A 20,638-nucleotide genomic window follows, 5' to 3' on the forward strand; every position below is an offset into this window, starting at 1 on the left:
TTTGTGCACGTTGTGCTGAAGGATGCGTAGACGTTGTCCGGCCGTAGGGCCCTCTTTCATAGGCGAGGGGGGCCGTCTGTCGTAGATTTGCGGTCAACGTAGGGCACTGCTGGGACAATAGCGCCGCCAACGTTGACGTTTTTGCCGACACACTTGTCGTAGTCAGCCTGGGTCAGGGCCTCAACGACCACCGAGCCAGCCTGCTTACCCTTGGCAGGGACCACAAGCCAGCGCAGCGAGTCGGAGATCTTGACGCCGTTGAAGTCCGCCATGTCCTTGGGCAGCTCCTTGAGACTGTCGAAACCGTCTTCAATCGGCACACCGTGGATGACAAAGCAGAGCTTTGACGACTTGTGTGTTCTGGAGCCGGGAGATGTGGCGCGCGTGAACTCGCAGGCGCCAAAGCAGGACAGCTCCTTGACCACGCGCTGCAGATTGGAGGTCATCAATCTGACGGCCTCACTGTCCACAGCGTGCAGCAAGATGTTGCCCGCCTTGGTGCGCTGGACCGCAGACACTGCAGTCTTGCCAAGAAGGCGGTTCACCGCGTCGCGCACGCGTCGCTGGGGCAGCGCGCTGGCTCTCGACTCGGGTGTGGTGACAATAACGACGGCCGTTTTCTCGCGAGGGGCAGTCGTGGTGGTCGTGGTGGTGGTCGTGTTGGGGGCGGGGGTCGTGGTTTTGTCGGCAGCCTTCTTCTGGGCGCGCTTGGCGACTACGGTCCACGTGTCGGGGGACTCAGTGGGCGCGTCGGCATCAGCCATAGCCGTGTCCGGGGCGGGAGGCGAGGCGGCGTCATCGGTAGTAGTAGTGGCGGTCGAGGTGGTGGTCGAGGTAGTGGTGTCGGGTGTGCTGGACTGGTCGCCAGCGGTGTCGATGACCATAGCATCAGCCTGGTCAGTGGCGGCGGTTGCGGCGGTTGCGGCGGTTGCGGCGGTTGCGGCGGTCGCAGCATTTTTTTTGGCCTTTTTGCCGCGGCGTCTGCGCTTATTGGCCTTAGGCGCAGGGGTGGCGTTTTTTTTGCTGGCACAGGGCTCACTGCCCAGGACAGAAGGCGCGGCTGGCACCTCAGGTGTCTGTGTCGCAGCCTCGCTGTACGCAGCCACGGCTGCAGCCTCGTGTGCTGGCTTGGGGCGGGCAGCCTTTGAGACTTCCATCTCAACCAGCGTTTTGTGGTCGTGGCGCGACATTACGACGAGCCCGCACTCGTTGCCAAACTGGCGCAGGATGCGCATCAGCTGGGCCTCGGAGGCTGACTCCTTGAGTCGTTCTAGAACAAGGAAGACCTCGTTCATGATGGCGGCGTTCTGCTCGTCGCGCCGGCGCTTGCGCTCCAACATGAGAGCAATCTCTCGGGCGCGCTTCGCCGGAATCGTCTGGTCGTTGTTGTTGTTGTTGGTGTTGTTGGTGTTGTTGGTGTCGTTCTCATCGCGCTGAGCCTGGCTGAACACGAACAGGTTCCCATCCAGTGCATTAGGCGTCGGCGTTGTCGCGTCCGAGTCGCGCGAGTCGGGTGTCGAGGGAATCTCAACCACCGGCGCATCTTCAACACCTGCATCGACTTTCATCGATGAGGTGACGGGCGCATGCTGCGACGGTGAACGCAGCAGCTCGTCGTCGTCGGAACGCGGTTCCTGGCTCGCCATCTGGGCAAAACTCAGCCCCAGGCGCGTCGTGCGGCGCGTTTCATCGCGCGCGGTCGGTTTCTTGTCTATTTTGTTCGATGCACTGCTCGAACTAGTCTTGGAATCAATTGAGCTGTTGCTCAGAGTCGTTTTGGTGAGTTTTTCTGTCGATTTGGCCATTTTTGCAAAAGTTTTTTTTTGAATTCCCGTTGTTTCCCCGGGTTCGGTTGTTGATCGTATTGTCCAGCGTGTTGCAGAAATTAGCGAACTGATCAAGCGTTCCCTTAGGGGCAGGATAGGTGTTCCAAGCCAGAGCGTCCTGTATGTGGGGCTTGAGGCCTCGCTGAAATAGTGCAATGGTGAAATCAGCGTCGGCCCAACCGAGTTTCTTCAACAGCGTTGTAAAAGCAGAGTGATAGGCAGTACAAGTACCTGTCTGCTTTAAGTCGAAGATCTGCTGGGTCGCAGTCATGCGCCAGTCAGGGTCATCGAAAGCCTCAGCTAACGATTTCATAAAATCGTCGTACGTTTCAAAGTTCATGTGTCCAGTGGCCGGGTCCATCCGAGGCATGGCCCAATCCAGAGCGCCATCTCTAAGGTAGGAGAAGGCAGTCATCAGCTTGCGCTGCTCCGTGCGGTGGTGCTTGGGTGCAGCAGCAAATTTGACCGCAAGTTGCCTCTGGAACGCCTGGAAGCCTTGCTGATTGCCATCATAGGGCACGACATCAAGATGCTTGTCGGCCTCTTTCAACGGATCGGCATCCTCTTCCCGTTTGACTCGGGGAAGGGACTCAAGGGAGTTGAAGCGGGCTTCAGCGCCAGCCTGGAACGCAGCCCAGTAAACCTGAGCCGCATCAGGAACAGAGCCAACGGGGATGGGCGGGGCACCATCGTCGGTGCGCAGACCAGACATGTAAGCCGCCACAATAGCCATTTTGATCTCAGCACTGAACTCCCTAGGAAGGGCACCGAGATGCCAGTTCTCAGGAGTTCGGTCAGGAATCGACAGGAGGAACGTATTGAGATGCTCGATCATTTCGCGAGTGAGGGCCATTGCGAGTTGAAACGTAATAGAGAGGGAAAAATAAATGAGGAGAGAAAAAAGTGCCAAAGAGAGCCAAAGTTGTAATAGCGTCGGGTCTTCAAATGAAGCTTAACAAAATATTACGGATAGGGCCCGAAGAAAGGATTAGGGTTCCGGGTACAGCCAACGACTCGGGACAATGATAGGTTCCTGAGGTGGACAGTCGGGCCTGTGGAGGAAGACGTCAGTTAGACAGAGTGCTAAGACGTATGGTCGGTTGAGATGAAGAGGCAACACACAACTTAGATGGCTATTCTGAGAATAGAGCGGTACAAAGAGGAAGGAGGAGGAACAATCACACACTTCAAAGAAGAAGAAAGGTTGAACTGCAAAGAAAGCAAGAACAGAATGGTATAAAGAAGAAGAAGAAGGTAAGCAAGTGCATGTGATTGTTAAGCTTGGAGAACAAGAGTAAACCTGATCAACTCAGGGCAGGAGACGACGATATTTATGTTGTCGGCGCTCCTGACAAAACTCTGTCTTCCCAAGCTAGAAACAATCAACATCTAACTACGAACAAAAGATAAGTCTCGTGTAAACAAGACGTAACAGGTTCGTAACAATCGAACCAGATAACAACCCCCACCTAAGCACGCAATGGCAATTGCAACAAGAAAACTCCGCAGCAGCAGAACAACGTCTATCAGAGCACCCGTGCTCAGCACATCCCACGACAACCTCATATCCGTTGATCAACTCACGATCTACACAGACCAACCTGTGCCATAAGCGCATCTTCATAGGTCGCCGACCTTCGGCGTTGTGGAAAAGAAGAGTGGGGTAGGTCTCATGCATAACCCTTAGCATGAGCAGTGTCAGGATAGCTATTCATGACAGTCGCCGACCTTCGGCGTTGTGGAAAAGAAGAGTGGGGTAGGTCTCATGCATAACCCTTAGCATGAGCAGTGTCAGGATAGCTATTCATGACACTTTGCGACCGTCGATATCAATGTCGCACACTGCAATTTCTGAAATCCATCTCTTCTTCGTGTCGTTTTCTGCAAGTAGTAGCTCTCTTCTCTTCACGGGGATACGCTGGAGACCCCGTCGCTTGACTAAACCTTCGTCAAATGCTGATGTTACCAAGCATCCAGTGTCGAGCAGTGCGTCACAATAAAAGAAGTTGTTGACGAAAGTCTCGATCAAAAACGGTGTGGAATGCATGTGGTTGACTGCATCAGCATGGACGATGTTGGTGCCGGTTCTCTTCTTGCGTCTTCTCTTCTTTAAACTCAGGGGCCGAAATTCGTCTGGGTCTACTCTTGTGTCCGCATCGTGTGGAACACTCTCGATAATCTCGTCCATCGGCTCTGAAACTTCTGGAATCATTGCATGGTTCATTCTCGCTGGTCGACGACTCGGGGCAAACTTCGGGCAGTCAAGAGACCGGTGGCCCGTGGCAAGGCAACGGAAACAGGCGTTGCCAGACTTTGCTTTCTCTTTTTCATCTGCAGATCTCCAAGGTGCACGGGGTTTGACGGGACGGGTGCGTTGGCATTCATTGCTCGGGAGCGGCGTGTGGAAGGCGTTGACACTCATTGTCACGTGTTCTTCATCATTGTCGGGGTGCGGTTGCTGGTCCACGACGCTCGGGGTTACAACTTTGGCGGACATTGTTTCTGCTTTCGTCTGGCTGTACCACGTCAAAGTCTTCGACGGGTCCTTGGAACTATATCCTGGTAGCGCTTCCACTCGTCCCGCTACTCTCTTTACTTTCTCAACCCATCTTGGGTAGTCGTCGTTGGGGAGGTTTTTGACTGTGAGGTATACCTGAAGTGTCGAGTTTATGGCGGAGTTCAGGTGTAAAATCTTAACGCGGTCGGGCCAGTCCAAACCTCCACATAAGCCAACTTGGTGCTCGAAATCTTGTAGGAAAGACACAAAACTCTGGTGACTTCCCATCTGTATAGCGCAGAGCTTCTGGCCTGCCTTCTGGATCGCGTCCTTGTCTTCAAACTGGTCGTTGATGTGCTGAAGAAAACTCTTCCAATCCCAATTGTGTATGGCGCCATCGGTGAACCATTGTTCTACTCTCGCTTGTTGCTCAGCGTGAATACTCATGAAAATGCTGAGACAAATTGCTTGGGAAGACCCGATGACGTGAGCTGCGATTTGCGCGCGGACCTTCAACTGTTTAAAATATCTGGGGAAGGACAAAAGCTTTCCATCCCACTCTGGCCACGGTGCGTTGTAGCGGTGGTTAATCATCGGTTGTGAAGGTGGTAGGGCAAGTGCAGGCGCGGGAGGAGCCGGGGCTTGTAGTTTCGCGTGGTTCTGTAGTATCATCTGGACTATTGCGAGTTGCTGAGGCGTAAATACCTCTAATCCTGGGGTATTGGTGGGCTGCTCCTGTTGGGAGTCGCGGGGTAGCCCGGACAGAACATCTTCTGACTTGTCGTTCATCGTTAAAGTATGCTATCTCACGGCCTGAATGCGAGTCTTAGCTTCTTTCGTCACGTGCGGAACGTGGTATTCTTCGCTTAAGAACCTTGACACTTATGCAAGGTCGGCGGACTTCGTGTGGTGGGGGGACGGGAAGCTTCCTCACAGGCTTCTAAGAGAACATAAGGGGTAATGAAGCTTCCTCACAGGCTTCTAAGAGAACATAAGGGGTAATGAAGCTTCCTCACAAGCTTCTAAGACAACAAGGGGTCATGAAGCTTCCTAACAAGCTTCTAAGATAACAAGGGGTAGTGAAGCTTCCTCACAAGCTTCTAAGATAAAAAAAATGTGATGTTAAAGATAATATGTGACGGGTTGTCTAAGTACGGAGAAAACTCATAGTTTGTTACGGGTTGAGAACCCGTGGTTGGATCAGACAGAGCTGATCCACTGCTTTCGAATGCAGGTCGTTTCACCGAATTTGGACAAGGTTTCGGATGAACTTCGGCAACTCTTCGGAGGCTTCGGAGAGCTCGGACCGGGTCGGACTTGAGGTCCGTGGGTAGGATTCGCCTAATCCGGCAGGATGCAAAAAGGTCCGAAGTGTTCCGAGGGAAACTGAGGGATTCCGACGGGATCGGAGCTAACCTCGAGTTATCGCCGAAAACTCGGACATAAGGAGCTCACGGAGGGATATTGAGCCGATCGGGAACTTGCATTTGTAAGCACAAAAATGTCTATATAGTAGACCCAAATCCGCTGTTTAGTTTAGTCTTTCTTCTTCCTTTTTCTCTCCATCAAAAGATAATAAACAGCATTCTGGTCATAACTGCAAGACTCTCTTGTACTTAGTGAACCGCTCACATATTATCTTTTGATCCTTTATTGTTTCTTAGAAGTTTGTGAGGAAACTTCATTGCCCCCTATTGTTTCTTAGAAGTTTGTGAGGAAACTTCATCACCCCCTATTGTTTCTTAGAAGTTTGTGAGGAAACTTCATCACCCCCTATTGTTTCTTAGAAGTTTGTGAGGAAACTTCATCACCCCCTATTGTTTCTTAGAAGTTTGTGAGGAAACTTCATCACCCCCTATTGTTTCTTAGAAGTTTGTGAGGAAACTTCATCGCCCTCCTACCGCGCCATACTTGACGAATGAAGTACGGCATCACATCAAGCCCCCGCAGTACAAGCCCCGTACAGCCACCCTCGCCCTCATTCTGGTCCGCATCCGAAGACAACGCGTCCCCTATACGCCGTCGAGCCAGAATGAGTAACGACAAGATGGAAGATGTTCTGGCTGGACTTGCGCTTGACCAGCCTGGCCCCTCCCGGCAACAAGCCGAGGCGCCCCCACAGCAGAGTTCAGACACCCCAGGATTGGAGGTGTTCACTCCGGAGCAACTGAGAGTGATCCAGATGTTGCTACGAAGCCAAGTCCTGTTACAGGCAACCGCCCCCCCGGCACCTGCACCTGCCCCGGTAGCCCCTACCCCGGCGCCAGTACGTACCCCGGGCCCCTTCGCCCCGATGATCGACCATCGGTACAACGCAAAATGGCCGGAGTGGGACGGAAAGACAGCGTCGTTCCCGCGATTCTTCAAACAGTTGAAGGCCCGAGCTCAGATCGAATCACAAGTCGTTGGCTCCTCCCAGGCAATTTGCCTAAGTGTTTTCATGGCCATTCCCACAGAGCAACAGGCCAGAGTTGAACAGTGGTTCACTGACGGAGCCACTCATGGTTGGGATTGGGACGCCTACCTTGGCCATATCCATGACCAATTCGAAGACAAGGAGGCTATTCAGAAGGCGGGTCAAAAGCTTTTGACCATGCAGATGGGAAACCATCAGAGTTTTATATCGTTCTTGCAGGATTTCGAGCATCAAGTTGGCCTTTGTGGAGGTTTAGATTGGCCAGACCGTGTGAAGATCATGTACCTGAATTCCGCTATCAACCAAACGTTACAGGTACACCTCACGGCAAAAAACCTCCCCAACGATGATTACCCGCGTTGGGTTGAGAAGGTGAAGACGGTGGCTGGCCGAGTGGAAGCGTTGCCAGGATACCGGTCGAAGGACACGTCCAAGACCTCGACGTGGTACGCGAAAACTAGAGGTGGAGCAAGGTTCGCCGAAGTGGTGACCCCAAGTGTCGCAAACCAGCAGACGCGAATCGACAACGACGGAGACACCATGATGACAGGTGTCAACGCCCTCCAAGGCCGCGCCTCGAACAACTATGGACAACGCCCCCGAAAGTCCCGCGCCCCTTGGAGAACCCCGGCGGAGATAGAAACCGCTAGATCCAGCAACGCTTGTTTCCGCTGTCTTGCCAAGGGCCACCGATCCTTCGAATGCCCCAAGTTTGCCCCGGCCCGTGCGCCCGCAAGAGTGAACCGCACGACAATCCAACAAGCCCCCGAATCGATGGATGATGTGGCCGATGACCTTTCCGACGACGAGGAAAAAGAGTAGACTCTGGGAAAAGTCGCCCCCAGGGTCATAAGAAGAAGAGCCCCAACAATTGCGATGTTCCGCTCGATGTATTTAAAGATTTACACTCCACTCCGTTCCTAATTGAAGCATTTATTAACAATTCCTTTTACTGTGATGCTTTATTTGACAGTGGATGCCTTGTAACATCGGCGTTCAACGAGACTTTGGTGAGAAAGAAAGGGCTCCAGCGCATCCCGATAAGAAGACGGGAACTCAAGTTAGCCGAAAACGACGAAAAAAAAAGATGGATCTCAGAGATGGCGTTCTGCGATCTAGATATTGACGGCCGGACAGAAAGAATTTTCGGGTACGTCATCCCGAACCTAGCATACGACATGATTTTGGGAAAACCCTGGATGGAAAGGAATGACGTTGTCTACCTGGCGAAAGAACGAGTCATACGCCTCGGAAGCGAAGAAGATGCCCAAGTTGTGAGAGAAAAAGGATGGCTCGACGCCCATATAACAACCACAAAAGCGAGCATGGTGATGGCATCCGTCTTTGCTGCAGAAATCCGGCGCAGCAAGAAAAAGAATGAAGACATAGAGGTTTTTGCTGCCACCATCGAAGACATCAACAAGGCATTGCAAGTAAAACCTCGTGTTACCCTACAAGAGATCGACAAACGACTGCCTAGCGAACTCAAACACTTGGCAGAAGTGTTTTTAGACGACGAAAAGGACGACCAACCCCCGAACCGCCCCGGAATAGACCACGCTATCAACCTGACGAAAGACAAACAAGGGCGAGAGAACGAAGTCCCGTGGGGTCCCTTGTACAGCATGTCCCGCGACGAGCTGTTAGTCTTACGGAAAACCCTCTCGGACCATCTGGACAGGAATTGGATTCGAGCCAGCAGCTCTCCCGGCGGCGCGCCTGTTCTTTTCGTACGTAAGCCTGGAGGAGGGTTGCGCTTTTGCGTTGACTACCGCGGCATTAACGCCATTACTAAAAAAGACCGATACCCGCTTCCTTTGATCAGTGAGACACTACGAGCGTTGTCTAAGGCGAAGTACTTCACAAAGGTCGATGTTCGTGCCGCTTTCCACAAGATTCGCATAAAAGAGGGAGATGAATGGAAAACGGCCTTCCGCACACGTTTTGGACTTTTTGAATGGCTGGTGACGCCTTTTGGACTCACCGGAGCCCCTGCAACCTTTCAACGGTATATCAATTCAACCCTGCAAGAATATTTGGACGACTTCTGCTCCGCGTATATTGACGACGTCCTGATTTATACCGACGGCACCTACGCAGACCACATGGAAAAAGTCAACCTCGTCATCAAAAAATTGGGAAATGCAGGTCTCCGTTTAGACATCGACAAGTGCGAATTCGCAGTTTTTGAAACAAAGTACCTAGGTTTCATCATCCAAGCAGGCAAAGGTGTCAAAGTCGACCCAGCAAAGGTCGCTGCCATACGAGAATGGACGCCACCCACCAATGTCAAGGGCGTTCGAAGTTTTATAGGATTCGCAAATTTTTACCGCCAGTTTATCGATTCCTTCAGCGACGTGGCGGCTCCACTAGTCAGGCTAACGAAGAAAGGCACCGCATGGACCTGGGGCCCAGTCGAAGAACGAGCTTTCGAGACGCTGAAGAACCTTTTTATTACCGCCCCGGTTCTAGCGATGTGGGACGAAGACAGGAAGACGATCGTGGAATGCGACTGTTCTGGATGGGCCCTGGGAGGAACTCTATCCCAAGTGGACGACGAAGGCGAACTGCGCCCAGTAGCATTCTTTTCCAAGAAGCTGTCCCCTGCCGAGGTCAACTATGAGATTCACGACAAAGAGCTCCTGGCAGTTGTGAAGTGCTTGGAAGAGTGGAGGGGCGAATTGAAGAGTCTTGGCGCCCCCTTCAAAATATTGACCGACCACAAGAACCTGCAATACTTTATGACGACACGGAAACTTTCAGAGCGGCAGGTTCGGTGGTCCCAGAAGCTTTCAGAATACGACTTCCAGCTTGAGTTCCGATCAGGAAGCAAAAGTGGTAAACCCGACGCCCTGAGCAGACGAGAACAAGACATTCCTCAAGGCGAAGACGACGACAGGTTAAAATCTCGGATCATGAGACTTGTCAAGGACCATTGGGTGTCACCAGATGCAGCAGTAATGATGACCCCGGCCCACGTTACCCAACCCGCGGACCGGATCCCTAACGGTGCGCAGCTTTTCGCGCAACTCCACCTGCAGGAACTATGGGATACAGCTAAGACGAAGGATTCGGATATTGCACTCATGTACCAAGCGTTGGCCAGTGGCGAACGAAGTTTTCCTCCTACCATCTCGAGAAAAGTCACGATCTCTATAGCGGAATGCGAGTTCGACGAGCGCGGCGCTCTAGTATATCGGCACAAACTGTTCGTGCCTGACTGGGAACCATTGCGAACTGCGCTGATCCAGAAAACACACGACTCACATGTCACAGGACACCCAGGTCGAGACGGCACGCTTGCGATTCTGTCCCGGGAATTCTTTTGGCCTGGCATTTCAAGAGAGGTGCGCCAATTCTGCGCCAATTGTGACGTGTGTGGACGATCCAAAGTATGGCGAGAAAGAAAGAAGGGACTCTTACGACCACTGCCTATCCCTGAACGACCACACTCGGAACTCGGTATCGATTTTATGACGGAACTACCTGCACGAAAGACTGGCGACCCACGATACTTGATGGTCATTGTGGACCGACTTACTGGAGCTGTCAGCTTGGAGGCCATGACAACTATGGCAGCCGAAAAGTGTGCAGAGCGGTTCGTACACTGTCACTGGAAACACCACGGCTTCCCTCACGCCTTAACATCAGACCGTGGAAGCAATTGGACGAGCGAATTTTGGACCAAGTTGTGCGAACTGACAGGGATCGAACAGAGACTGTCAACTGCCTTCCACCCAGAAACCGACGGAGCGACAGAAAGGATGAACCAGGAAGTGTTGGCCTACCTACGAGCATTCATTACCTATTCACAATACGACTGGCCCGACCTGCTACCATCCGCTATGTTAGCAATCAACAACCGAAACACTTCGACAGGAATGAGCCCCTTTTTCCTCACGCACGGCTACCATGTCAGTCCAATTCAGCAGGTCATCGCCGATCAGGCTCTTCACGGAGTTTTGGAGGCCACAGATGCGGAGAAGTTCGTTCAAAAGCTACGCGAAGGTTGGGAACTGGCACAAGCAGCAATGGCCACCCGTCAACAGGAAATGGAAGACCAGGCAAACAGATCACGTGTGTTACGGGTCGTGGACCCGACGTTGGATCATCTTTGGGCTGATCCATGTTGACCCACTTTTTGTGTGATTTGAAGTTGGGTCCACTTTCGGGTTAGGGTTTGTGGACCCACTTTTAGTCGACCAGGGTGCGACCCACTTTTTGTGTCACAGGGGTCGGGACCCACTTTTATGTGCACGGATGTTGCTCCACTTTTATTGTACAGGGGTCATAGGGCTGGTTGCCCTGGTGGGGCCCACACAACTGGATTCCTGAATGCCTATAAAGCATAGCCAGTTCCCCCATCTTTAGTTTAGATTTTCTTCTTCCTTTTCTTTCTTTTCTTCCCTATGTTAAAGATAATAAAACAGCATTTGGTCATAACTATGAGATTCTCTCATACTTAGTGAAACCCGTCACATATTATCTTTAACATCTTCTTGAGTTTTCTCACGATCCCCTGGAGTTACGGGATCCGTTCAAGAAGTTTTATATACAGTTTTCATCCCTCTATTTGGATATGTTCCTATCCCTGTTCTACCTGTTTGTTTTTATCCTATTTGGGCAAGTGCAATCTTATGCCATGTCAAGCCCTAGGACCCCCAGTTTTCCGCCTTCCCTCCCCGCCACGTTGCCACCCCAGGTCGCCACCATGCCTCAGCAGACCGAAGTCAACCCGCAGCCTGATGTTACCACGTTCGAGCTTTTACAGTCAGTGCATCAGCTGTTATCGAGTCAACAATGTTCCCCCTCTCCCGCACACAATATCTCATGGCCCCAGTGGGATGGTCAGCCCTCTTCGTTCAAGCGTTTCTTCAATCAACTGAAGCTTAGAGCCCGGATCAGCCATCGCCACCGCCTCACTCCCAGCGAAATATGTTTCGAAATCTTTATGAGTATTCCCCAAAGCCAGCAGCCACGTTTGGATCTTTGGCTCGATCAAGGGGAAGCTCACGACTGGGACTGGGAGAAGCTTTTAGAACACATCAACGACCAGTTCACCGACAAGCAAGCTGTGATGAAGGCAGGTCAGAAGTTGATGACCATGAGAATGGGAGAAGCGCAGACTTTCAACGCGTTCCTGCAAGACTACGAATATTCGCTGAGCGCCTGTGGAGGTTGGCATTGGCCCGACAGATGCAAGATCCTATTCATAGATGCGGCCCTCAACGACACATTACAGTACCACCTCACTCCGAAGAAGTTACCCGACGACGATTACAACAAGTGGGTGACGAAAGTACGGACTATAGCTGGAAGAGTTGAGTGCTTGCCGCAATACGAAGCAAGATATAGAGAAGGATCTAGCAGCACGTGGTATGTGCAACAGCCAGTCGACCAAGAGGAGTTCCCGATCCCTGAAGCCGCGGAAGAATCGACAGACGAAGAAGACACCGAAGACGGACCCGAAGTACAGGTCCGGAAAGTACAGTTTCAGCAGAAGTCAGAAGTAGCAGCGTTGATCTCCCAGTTGGAGACCGCTGCCAAGATTATAGAAAAGAAGAGCCAGCAGAAGTTTGCTGAACCCCCGAAGCCACGAGCGCCATGGAGAGCGCAATCTGATATTGAGAAAGCACGACTACGACAAGCCTGTTTCCGTTGTTTAGAGCAGGGCCATCGTTCATTTAGGTGCCCGAAGTTTCGCCCAGCAGAATCGCCCGCAGAAGTACATGCAACGACAACCCCGGAGAACCACAGTATCGACAAGAAGGTTACCAGAAGAGAATCCCCCACGAAGGACCGGCATGAACCTATTTCGCCACGGAAGACAAAGATTACGGATGCCCCCAAACAAGCGATTTCCCAGATGCATTCGTCCCCGTTCCTGATCGAAGCTTTTATCGACAACTCCTTCTACTGTGACGCCTTATTCGATAGCGGGTGTCTTGTGACGTCAGCCTTCAACGAATCGTTAGTGAAAAAGAAAGGCTTGCAACGGATGCCGATAACGAAGCGTGAGCTACGGTTAGCCGAGAATGACAACAAGAAGAGATGGATTTCGGAAATTGCCTTTTGTGAGCTCGACATCGACGGACGCAAAGAAACAGTCTATGGTTACGTTATCCCCAATCTAGCTTACGACATGATTTTGGGAAAGCCATGGATGGAGCGCAACGATGTCGTTTATTTGGCCAAGGAACGAGTTATTCGTCTAGGTTCCGGAGCTGACGCCCTTATGGTTCGAGAGAAAGGTTGGCTCGACGCGCATGTTCCAGGCGCAAAGGCAAACATGGTTATGGCATCTGTTTTCGCCGCTGAGATTCGGCATAGCAAGAAGAAAAACGAAGAGATCCAGGTTTTCGCCGCCACGATTCACGACATCAACAAGGCTCTTGAAGTCAAGCGTCGCATGACCCTAGGAGAGATTACCGAGCAGCTTCCCGAAGAACTGAAGCACCTCGGCCACGTGTTCTTAGACGACGAGAAAAGAGACTTACCCCCCAACCGCCCCGGTATCGACCACGCTATCAAGTTAACCAAGGACAACAACGGCAAAGAGAAAGAAGTCCCGTGGGGCCCGCTGTACGGTATGTCTCGAGATGAACTCTTGGTCCTGCGTAAAACACTTTCGGATCACTTGGACAAGAATTGGATCCGAGCCAGCAGTTCGCCCGGTGGTGCGCCAGTCCTGTTTGTACGGAAGCCCGGGGGTGGCCTACGATTCTGCGTCGACTACCGTGGTATCAACGCCATCACGGAGAAAGACCGCTACCCCCTGCCCCTCATTAGCGAGACGCTGCGTTCGTTAGCCAAGGCCCGTTACTTCACCAAGGTTGACGTGCGCGCTGCGTTTCACAAGATTCGTGTCAAAGAGGGCGATGAATGGAAGACGGCTTTCCGGACAAGATTTGGCCTTTACGAGTGGCTTGTTACGCCTTTTGGACTTACTGGAGCACCGGCGACCTTCCAAAGATATATCAACAGCACACTGCGCGAACATTTGGACGATTTCTGTTCCGCCTACCTCGATGATGTTCTGATTTATACCGATGGTAGTCGCAAGGAGCACATGGAAAAGGTCGAGCTCGTGCTGAAGAAGTTGGGAGATGCGGGTCTGTGTTTGGACCTTAACAAGTGCGAGTTCGCAGTTACGGAAACGAAGTATTTGGGTTTCATCATTCAGGCCGGCCAAGGAGTCAAGGTTGACCCAGCGAAGGTCGCGGCTATACGAGAGTGGGTTCCGCCAACCAACGTCAAGGGGGTCCGCAGTTTTATCGGATTCGCCAATTTTTATCGTCAGTTCATCGACTCGTTTAGCGAAGTGGCGGCCCCTTTGGTCAGTTTAACGAAGAAGGGTGTCCCGTGGAAATGGGGCCAAGCCGAAGAGCGCGCGTTCGAGACGCTCAAGAATTTGTTCATCACGGCACCAGTTTTAGCAATGTGGGACGAAGACCGAACGACGGTGGTGGAGTGCGACTGCTCTGGTTGGGCACTTGGAGGCACTCTATCTATTACGGATAGGGCCCGAAGAAAGGATTAGGGTTCCGGGTACAGCCAACGACTCGGGACAATGATAGGTTCCTGAGGTGGACAGTCGGGCCTGTGGAGGAAGACGTCAGTTAGACAGAGTGCTAAGACGTATGGTCGGTTGAGATGAAGAGGCAACACACAACTTAGATGGCTATTCTGAGAATAGAGCGGCACAAAGAGGAAGGAGGAGGAACAATCACACACTTCAAAGAAGAAGAAAGGTTGAACTGCAAAGAAAGCAAGAACAGAATGGTATAAAGAAGAAGAAGAAGGTAAGCAAGTGCATGTGATTGTTAAGCTTGGAGAACAAGAGTAAACCTGATCAACTCAGGGCAGGAGACGACGATATTTATGTTGTCGGCGCTCCTGACAAAACTCTGTCTTCCCAAGCTAGAAACAATCAACATCTAACTACGAACAAAAGATAAGTCTCGTGTAAACAAGACGTAACAGGTTCGTAACAATCGAACCAGATAACAACCCCCACCTAAGCACGCAATGGCAATTGCAACAAGAAAACTCCGCAGCAGCAGAACAACGTCTATCAGAGCACCCGTGCTCAGCACATCCCACGACAACCTCATATCCGTTGATCAACTCACGATCTACACAGACCAACCTGTGCCATAAGCGCATCTTCATAGGTCGCCGACCTTCGGCGTTGTGGAAAAGAAGAGTGGGGTAGGTCTCATGCATAACCCTTAGCATGAGCAGTGTCAGGATAGCTATTCATGACAGTAGCCCCCCTTTTTATGACTGATTTCCACAGCAGTACTAAGATCGTCTGGCGTTAGGCATCCTCTTGTAGAATTCTGCAACCTTCTCAGGTGCATTGGCTAAATGGTCCAGAGGTTCCCAGGAGGGTCCATCATGTTCATAGCCCTCCCAAACTACTTGATATTGCAGAGGGCCACGCGAAGACACGCCTATAATTTCCTTGACCACAAATTCTTCCTCGCCATCTACTATGACGGGAGGAGGAGGAGGGTTTTTCTGGCCAGGAAGAGGATCCGACGCACATGGTTCCAGCAGACAAACGTGGAAGACGGGATGAACCTTCATAGTGGCAGGGAGTGCCAACTCGTAGGCATGCGAAGACACCTTCCGTAGAATCTTAAATGGGCCAAGCTTCTTGAAGTCCAACTTCTTTGAAGGACGAGTAGTTCGAATATTTCTACTCAAGAGCCACACTAAGTCCCCTTCTCGAAGGGGAGGGGCGGAAGATTTGTGTCGATTCGCGTACTCGGTCATCCGCTCACGGCTCCACGTAATTTCAGTCTTTAAAAACTGACAAATGTTGTCAAGCTCTTTAACAAAGTTCCGCAACGGGCCTTTTTCCACAGAGACTGGGAGCGACTCACGCCCACTTCTGGGGTGAAACCCGTGGTTCGCAAAGAAGGGCGTCAGCATAGTAGAACTGGACTCGGAGTCATTGTAAGAGAACTCCGCCAAGGGCAAAAGATCAGCCCAATTGTCCTGTCTATAGTTGGTGTAACCCCGCAGGTATTGCTCCAAAATAGAGTTCACACGCTCAGTCTGACCATCGGTCTGAGGGTGGAACGCAGTACTCAGATTTTGCTTTATGCCCAACAGTTTGGCTAAAGCCTTGGAAAAAGCCGACGTAAACAGACTACCCCTGTCGGACACAATGTCCAATGGCAGACCGTGGAGCCTATACACTGCTGACAAATAGAGCTTAGCAAAACCTGCAGCATCCAGCGAGGAATCGCAAGGTATAAAGTGAGCCATTTTGCTAAGCCTATCGACGACAACGAGAATCATGTCAAAAGAATTGGAGACCGGCAAGCCGGTGATAAAATCAAGGGACACAGATGTCCACCGAGCTTGCGGAATGGTCAGAGGTTTCAGTAGACCGTAGGGACTATGTCGCGCGGACTTGATCCGTTGGCAGACCTCACAATTTCGGATGTACCGGATGACATCACGACGCATCCCGGGCCACCAGTATTCCCGAACAAGAAGTTCAAAAGTGTTCTTTTGTCCAGGGTGTCCGCTAGGCATAATATCATGACAATTCTTCAATGCACGAACTCGTAGATCCTCGTTCGGCAAATATAGAAGGTCGTTGACAAACAAAAGACCGTCATTGTCAAGCCTGCAGACACTGAGGTCCACATCTGGAGGTTTGGTCGACTGGCCTCGAAGAGCAGAAATAACATCAAGAGCCCACTTGTCCGTGGATAGCGCGATTTTTACCTCGTCTACCAAAGACATGGTACCAATAAAATTTTCAGGGGGAATAATAGGAGCACACAGCTCTTTATCCTCCTCAGAAGAAGAAGAAACGAGGTCTTCGTAGCGTCTGGTCAGGGCATCAGCTCTAGAATTCAAGGAGCCAGGCCTATAAGTGATGACATAACGGTACTCGCTCAGTTCCATAGCCCACCTCGCTTGCCGTCTGTTCATGGCCGGAATTTGCTTAAGAACGGCTAAATTCCGATGGTCCGTCAATACCAGAACAGGTTTTTCCAGACTTTCAACCATGAATCGCCACGACTTTAGAGACTCCACAATGGCTAACAACTCCTTGTCACCTACGCCGTAGTTACACTGGGCAGGATTCATTTTTTGAGAGAAATAGGCCACGGGGTGTAGTAGAAGCCCCTTGTCAGTCGGGTGGTATTGAGACATGACGGCAGATATTACACGGTCAGACGCGTCTGTTTCAATAACAGTGTCCAACAGGTAATCAAAGTGCTTGAGGATAGGTTCAGAGCAGAAAAGGTCCTTCAGGGTGTGAAATGCTGCCTCACATTCAGAGGACCAGACAAAAGATTGCGTCTTTTTAGTCAACTCGAAGAGAGGTGTGCAGATTCTAGAGAAGTCACGGATGAACCTCCTATAGAAATTGGCAAAACCCAAAAAGGACTGGACTCCCTTAACAGTTCGGGGAGCCTCCCACTCACGGACAGCCGCAACTTTAGCGGGGTCCATCTTCAGAGCATCGGCTGAAATAACAAAGCCAACAAAGGTAGTTTCAGTCTTGTCGAATTCGCATTTTTCACCCTTGACAAACAGACTGGCCTGCGCTAATTTTAGCAGGACTTTGCGCACATGAACATCATGTTCCTCTTGGTTCAGAGAGAACACCAGGATATCATCCAAGTAACAGACACAGAATATGTCCAAATACTCCGACAAGACCTCGCTGACATATTTCTGACACGTGGCAGGAGCATTGGTGAGCCCAAACGGCATCACATTGTACTCAAAAATGCCATATCGAGTTCTGAAAGCTGTCTTGTATTCATCACCTTTCTTGATGCGAATCAAGTGGTACGCGGCTCTCAGATCCAGCTTTGTAAAAATGTTTCCCGTAGCCGCCGTGCGCAGTGATTCATTGATCCGAGGCAGAGGAGTTACGTCTTTGATGGTGATATCATTGACGGCTCGGAAATCAACACAGAATCGTAAACTGCCTGGCTTCCTAGCAAAAAGAATCGGGGAAGCCAGCGGCGAAGAGGAAGAGGAAATAAAGCCTTTAGCAAGCATGCCATCTAGATATTTTTTGACAGCCTGCAACTCGAGTGGAGTCATATCGTACAGCGGGGCCTTGGGGTATTTCGCATCGGGAACGAAGTTAATCGCATGATCAATGTCCCGGTGAGGTGGTAGTTGATCAGCACCTTCTCGAGAGAACAGAGGAAGTAGGTCATGGTATTTCTTCGGGATGCGTTCAAGGAGCCGTGCATGCTCTTGTTCCGGAGTTAGGTCCTCCTGATTGAGATAATCCAGGACTTCCTGAGCGGTGACACGATAAATCTGTAGTTTCTCAGCTTTGGCAAAGCGATGCAAAGCCTGAGACGACACCGTCACACAGGAACAAGACACAGCTGACGATTGTGCAATAAAAGAAGGAAGGGGTGAAGTGGCTGAAGCAGGAGCAGATCCCTCAATCTGACTGCCAGCGGTAGAAGCAATATTTTTGTCGTTTTTTGTATAAGAAAAATCAAACGAAGCGCCAGAATCAGTAGAAGCAGTCGAAACAGAAGAAGAAGAAGAAGAAGAATCAGAAGCTGCCACAGCATTGCCATCGGCGGTAGAAGTAACCGATATCTTGAGCGTATTGGAAGGCCAAGAAATTTCCGGGTTATGGGCGTCGAGCCAGCATTTCCCCAGGATGATGTGGTAGCCCCCAAGCTTCGTGATTTGAAAAACCAAAGTTTCTGAATAATTAGGAAAAGAGAGGGACAAAGGAACTTGGTGGGTCACTTTACCCGCAGCAGTTTCACTACCATCAACAACATGGAGCGACTCGGCTCTGGCCTTGAGAACAGTAGGAATCTGATGCCTTGCTATAAATTCAGAATCCACAAAACAAGTTGTTGATCCCGAATCCACCATAGCGTAGGCCTCAATGGAATTATTCACTGTCACAGGAATAACCAGAGGGGGAGAGTTACCATAATCGATAGCATTATCAAGAGAACAAGTGCTGATTCTCAAGAGACCCTCATCAGCAGCGTCAGGGCTAGCCAGGACCAGAGGGGAATGGGTCGGTAGCCCTTCTAGTTTTTTGACGCATCAGGCGCAGGGGCCGTCGAGGGAGCCCGGGTAGAAGTGGAGGGAGAAGGGACAGTAGCTGCGCGAAGAGCAAGGTTGTTTTTGGGGCAAGCCTTTAGCATGTGGTCCTTTGCGCCACACTTCCAACAAACACCCTTTGCCATTTTGCCGTCAGCAGTCTTACGGAAGGGTAGACCGTTGGCATCGGGACCTGCAGAGGTACCCTTAGCTGGCTTGGTGTTGGGGACAGCTTTTTGGGCGCCAGCATTTCTCGAACGAGAATCTTGCTGAAAGGGGACCACACCAGGAGGCGGTTGGATTTTCCCGTTGTTTCCCCGGGTTCGGTTGTTGATCGTATTGTCCAGCGTGTTGCAGAAATTAGCGAACTGATCAAGCGTTCCCTTAGGGGCAGGATAGGTGTTCCAAGCCAGAGCGTCCTGTATGTGGGGCTTGAGGCCTCGCTGAAATAGTGCAATGGTGAAATCAGCGTCGGCCCAACCGAGTTTCTTCAACAGCGTTGTAAAAGCAGAGTGATAGGCAGTACAAGTACCTGTCTGCTTTAAGTCGAAGATCTGCTGGGTCGCAGTCATGCGCCAGTCAGGGTCATCGAAAGCCTCAGCTAACGATTTCATAAAATCGTCGTACGTTTCAAAGTTCATGTGTCCAGTGGCCGGGTCCATCCGAGGCATGGCCCAATCCAGAGCGCCATCTCTAAGGTAGGAGAAGGCAGTCATCAGCTTGCGCTGCTCCGTGCGGTGGTGCTTGGGTGCAGCAGCAAATTTGACCGCAAGTTGCCTCTGGAACGCCTGGAAGCCTTGCTGATTGCCATCATAGGGCACGACATCAAGATGCTTGTCGGCCTCTTTCAACGGATCGGCATCCTCTTCCCGTTTGACTCGGGGAAGAGACTCAAGGGAGTTGAAGCGGGCTTCAGCGCCAGCCTGGAACGCAGCCCAGTAAACCTGAGCCGCATCAGGAACAGAGCCAACGGGGATGGGCGGGGCACCATCGTCGGTGCGCAGACCAGACATGTAAGCCGCCACAATAGCCATTTTGATCTCAGCACTGAACTCCCTAGGAAGGGCACCGAGATGCCAGTTCTCAGGAGTTCGGTCAGGAATCGACAGGAGGAACGTATTGAGATGCTCGATCATTTCGCGAGTGAGGGCCATTGCGAGTTGAAACGTAATAGAGAGGGAAAAATAAATGAGGAGAGAAAAAAGTGCCAAAGAGAGCCAAAGTTGTAATAGCGTCGGGTCTTCAAATGAAGCTTAACAAAATATTACGGATAGGGCCCGAAGAAAGGATTAGGGTTCCGGGTACAGCCAACGACTCGGGACAATGATAGGTTCCTGAGGTGGACAGTCGGGCCTGTGGAGGAAGACGTCAGTTAGACAGAGTGCTAAGACGTATGGTCGGTTGAGATGAAGAGGCAACACACAACTTAGATGGCTATTCTGAGAATAGAGCGGCACAAAGAGGAAGGAGGAGGAACAATCACACACTTCAAAGAAGAAGAAAGGTTGAACTGCAAAGAAAGCAAGAACAGAATGGTATAAAGAAGAAGAAGAAGGTAAGCAAGTGCATGTGATTGTTAAGCTTGGAGAACAAGAGTAAACCTGATCAACTCAGGGCAGGAGACGACGATATTTATGTTGTCGGCGCTCCTGACAAAACTCTGTCTTCCCAAGCTAGAAACAATCAACATCTAACTACGAACAAAAGATAAGTCTCGTGTAAACAAGACGTAACAGGTTCGTAACAATCGAACCAGATAACAACCCCCACCTAAGCACGCAATGGCAATTGCAACAAGAAAACTCCGCAGCAGCAGAACAACGTCTA

The 20,638-nt window shown here is 51.1% G+C and overlaps 7 protein-coding genes across 7 annotated transcripts; 3 read left to right on the forward strand and 4 right to left on the reverse strand.

Moving 5' to 3' along the window:
- Window positions 1-56: 56 nt before the first annotated feature.
- On the reverse strand, window positions 57-2,679 carry BROUX77_002639 (uncharacterized protein; the record flags this gene model as incomplete). The annotated part of the gene is made up of 2 exons (XM_073747202.1): window positions 57-1,737; window positions 1,895-2,679. 2 exons carry the CDS (start codon window positions 2,677-2,679, stop codon window positions 57-59), a joined length of 2,466 nt encoding a protein of 821 aa, XP_073607721.1.
- A 951-nt stretch (window positions 2,680-3,630) lies between these two features.
- BROUX77_002640 (uncharacterized protein) lies at window positions 3,631-5,112 on the reverse strand (the record flags this gene model as incomplete). The annotated part of the gene is made up of 1 exon (XM_073747203.1): window positions 3,631-5,112. One exon carries the CDS (start codon window positions 5,110-5,112, stop codon window positions 3,631-3,633), a length of 1,482 nt encoding a protein of 493 aa, XP_073607722.1.
- A 1,129-nt stretch (window positions 5,113-6,241) lies between these two features.
- On the forward strand, window positions 6,242-7,561 carry BROUX77_002641 (uncharacterized protein; the record flags this gene model as incomplete). The annotated part of the gene is made up of 1 exon (XM_073747204.1): window positions 6,242-7,561. The coding sequence occupies one exon, from the start codon at window positions 6,242-6,244 to the stop codon at window positions 7,559-7,561; it is 1,320 nt and encodes a 439-aa protein (XP_073607723.1).
- A 503-nt stretch (window positions 7,562-8,064) lies between these two features.
- BROUX77_002642 (uncharacterized protein) lies at window positions 8,065-10,872 on the forward strand (the record flags this gene model as incomplete). Its single annotated transcript, XM_073747205.1, has 1 exon — window positions 8,065-10,872. The coding sequence occupies one exon, from the start codon at window positions 8,065-8,067 to the stop codon at window positions 10,870-10,872; it is 2,808 nt and encodes a 935-aa protein (XP_073607724.1).
- A 578-nt stretch (window positions 10,873-11,450) lies between these two features.
- BROUX77_002643 (uncharacterized protein) lies at window positions 11,451-14,279 on the forward strand (the record flags this gene model as incomplete). The annotated part of the gene is made up of 1 exon (XM_073747206.1): window positions 11,451-14,279. The coding sequence occupies one exon, from the start codon at window positions 11,451-11,453 to the stop codon at window positions 14,277-14,279; it is 2,829 nt and encodes a 942-aa protein (XP_073607725.1).
- A 764-nt stretch (window positions 14,280-15,043) lies between these two features.
- Window positions 15,044-18,634, reverse strand: BROUX77_002644 (uncharacterized protein; the record flags this gene model as incomplete). Its single annotated transcript, XM_073747207.1, has 1 exon — window positions 15,044-18,634. The coding sequence occupies one exon, from the start codon at window positions 18,632-18,634 to the stop codon at window positions 15,044-15,046; it is 3,591 nt and encodes a 1,196-aa protein (XP_073607726.1).
- A 164-nt stretch (window positions 18,635-18,798) lies between these two features.
- Window positions 18,799-19,965, reverse strand: BROUX77_002645 (uncharacterized protein; the record flags this gene model as incomplete). The annotated part of the gene is made up of 1 exon (XM_073747208.1): window positions 18,799-19,965. The coding sequence occupies one exon, from the start codon at window positions 19,963-19,965 to the stop codon at window positions 18,799-18,801; it is 1,167 nt and encodes a 388-aa protein (XP_073607727.1).
- Between the last annotated feature and the right edge of the window lie 673 nt (window positions 19,966-20,638).

The sequence above is a fragment of the Berkeleyomyces rouxiae genome, assembly GCF_048999995.1.
Source record: "Berkeleyomyces rouxiae strain 22BRR77 chromosome Unknown BrBRR77_ptg000002l, whole genome shotgun sequence".
NCBI lineage: Eukaryota > Fungi > Ascomycota > Sordariomycetes > Microascales > Ceratocystidaceae > Berkeleyomyces > Berkeleyomyces rouxiae.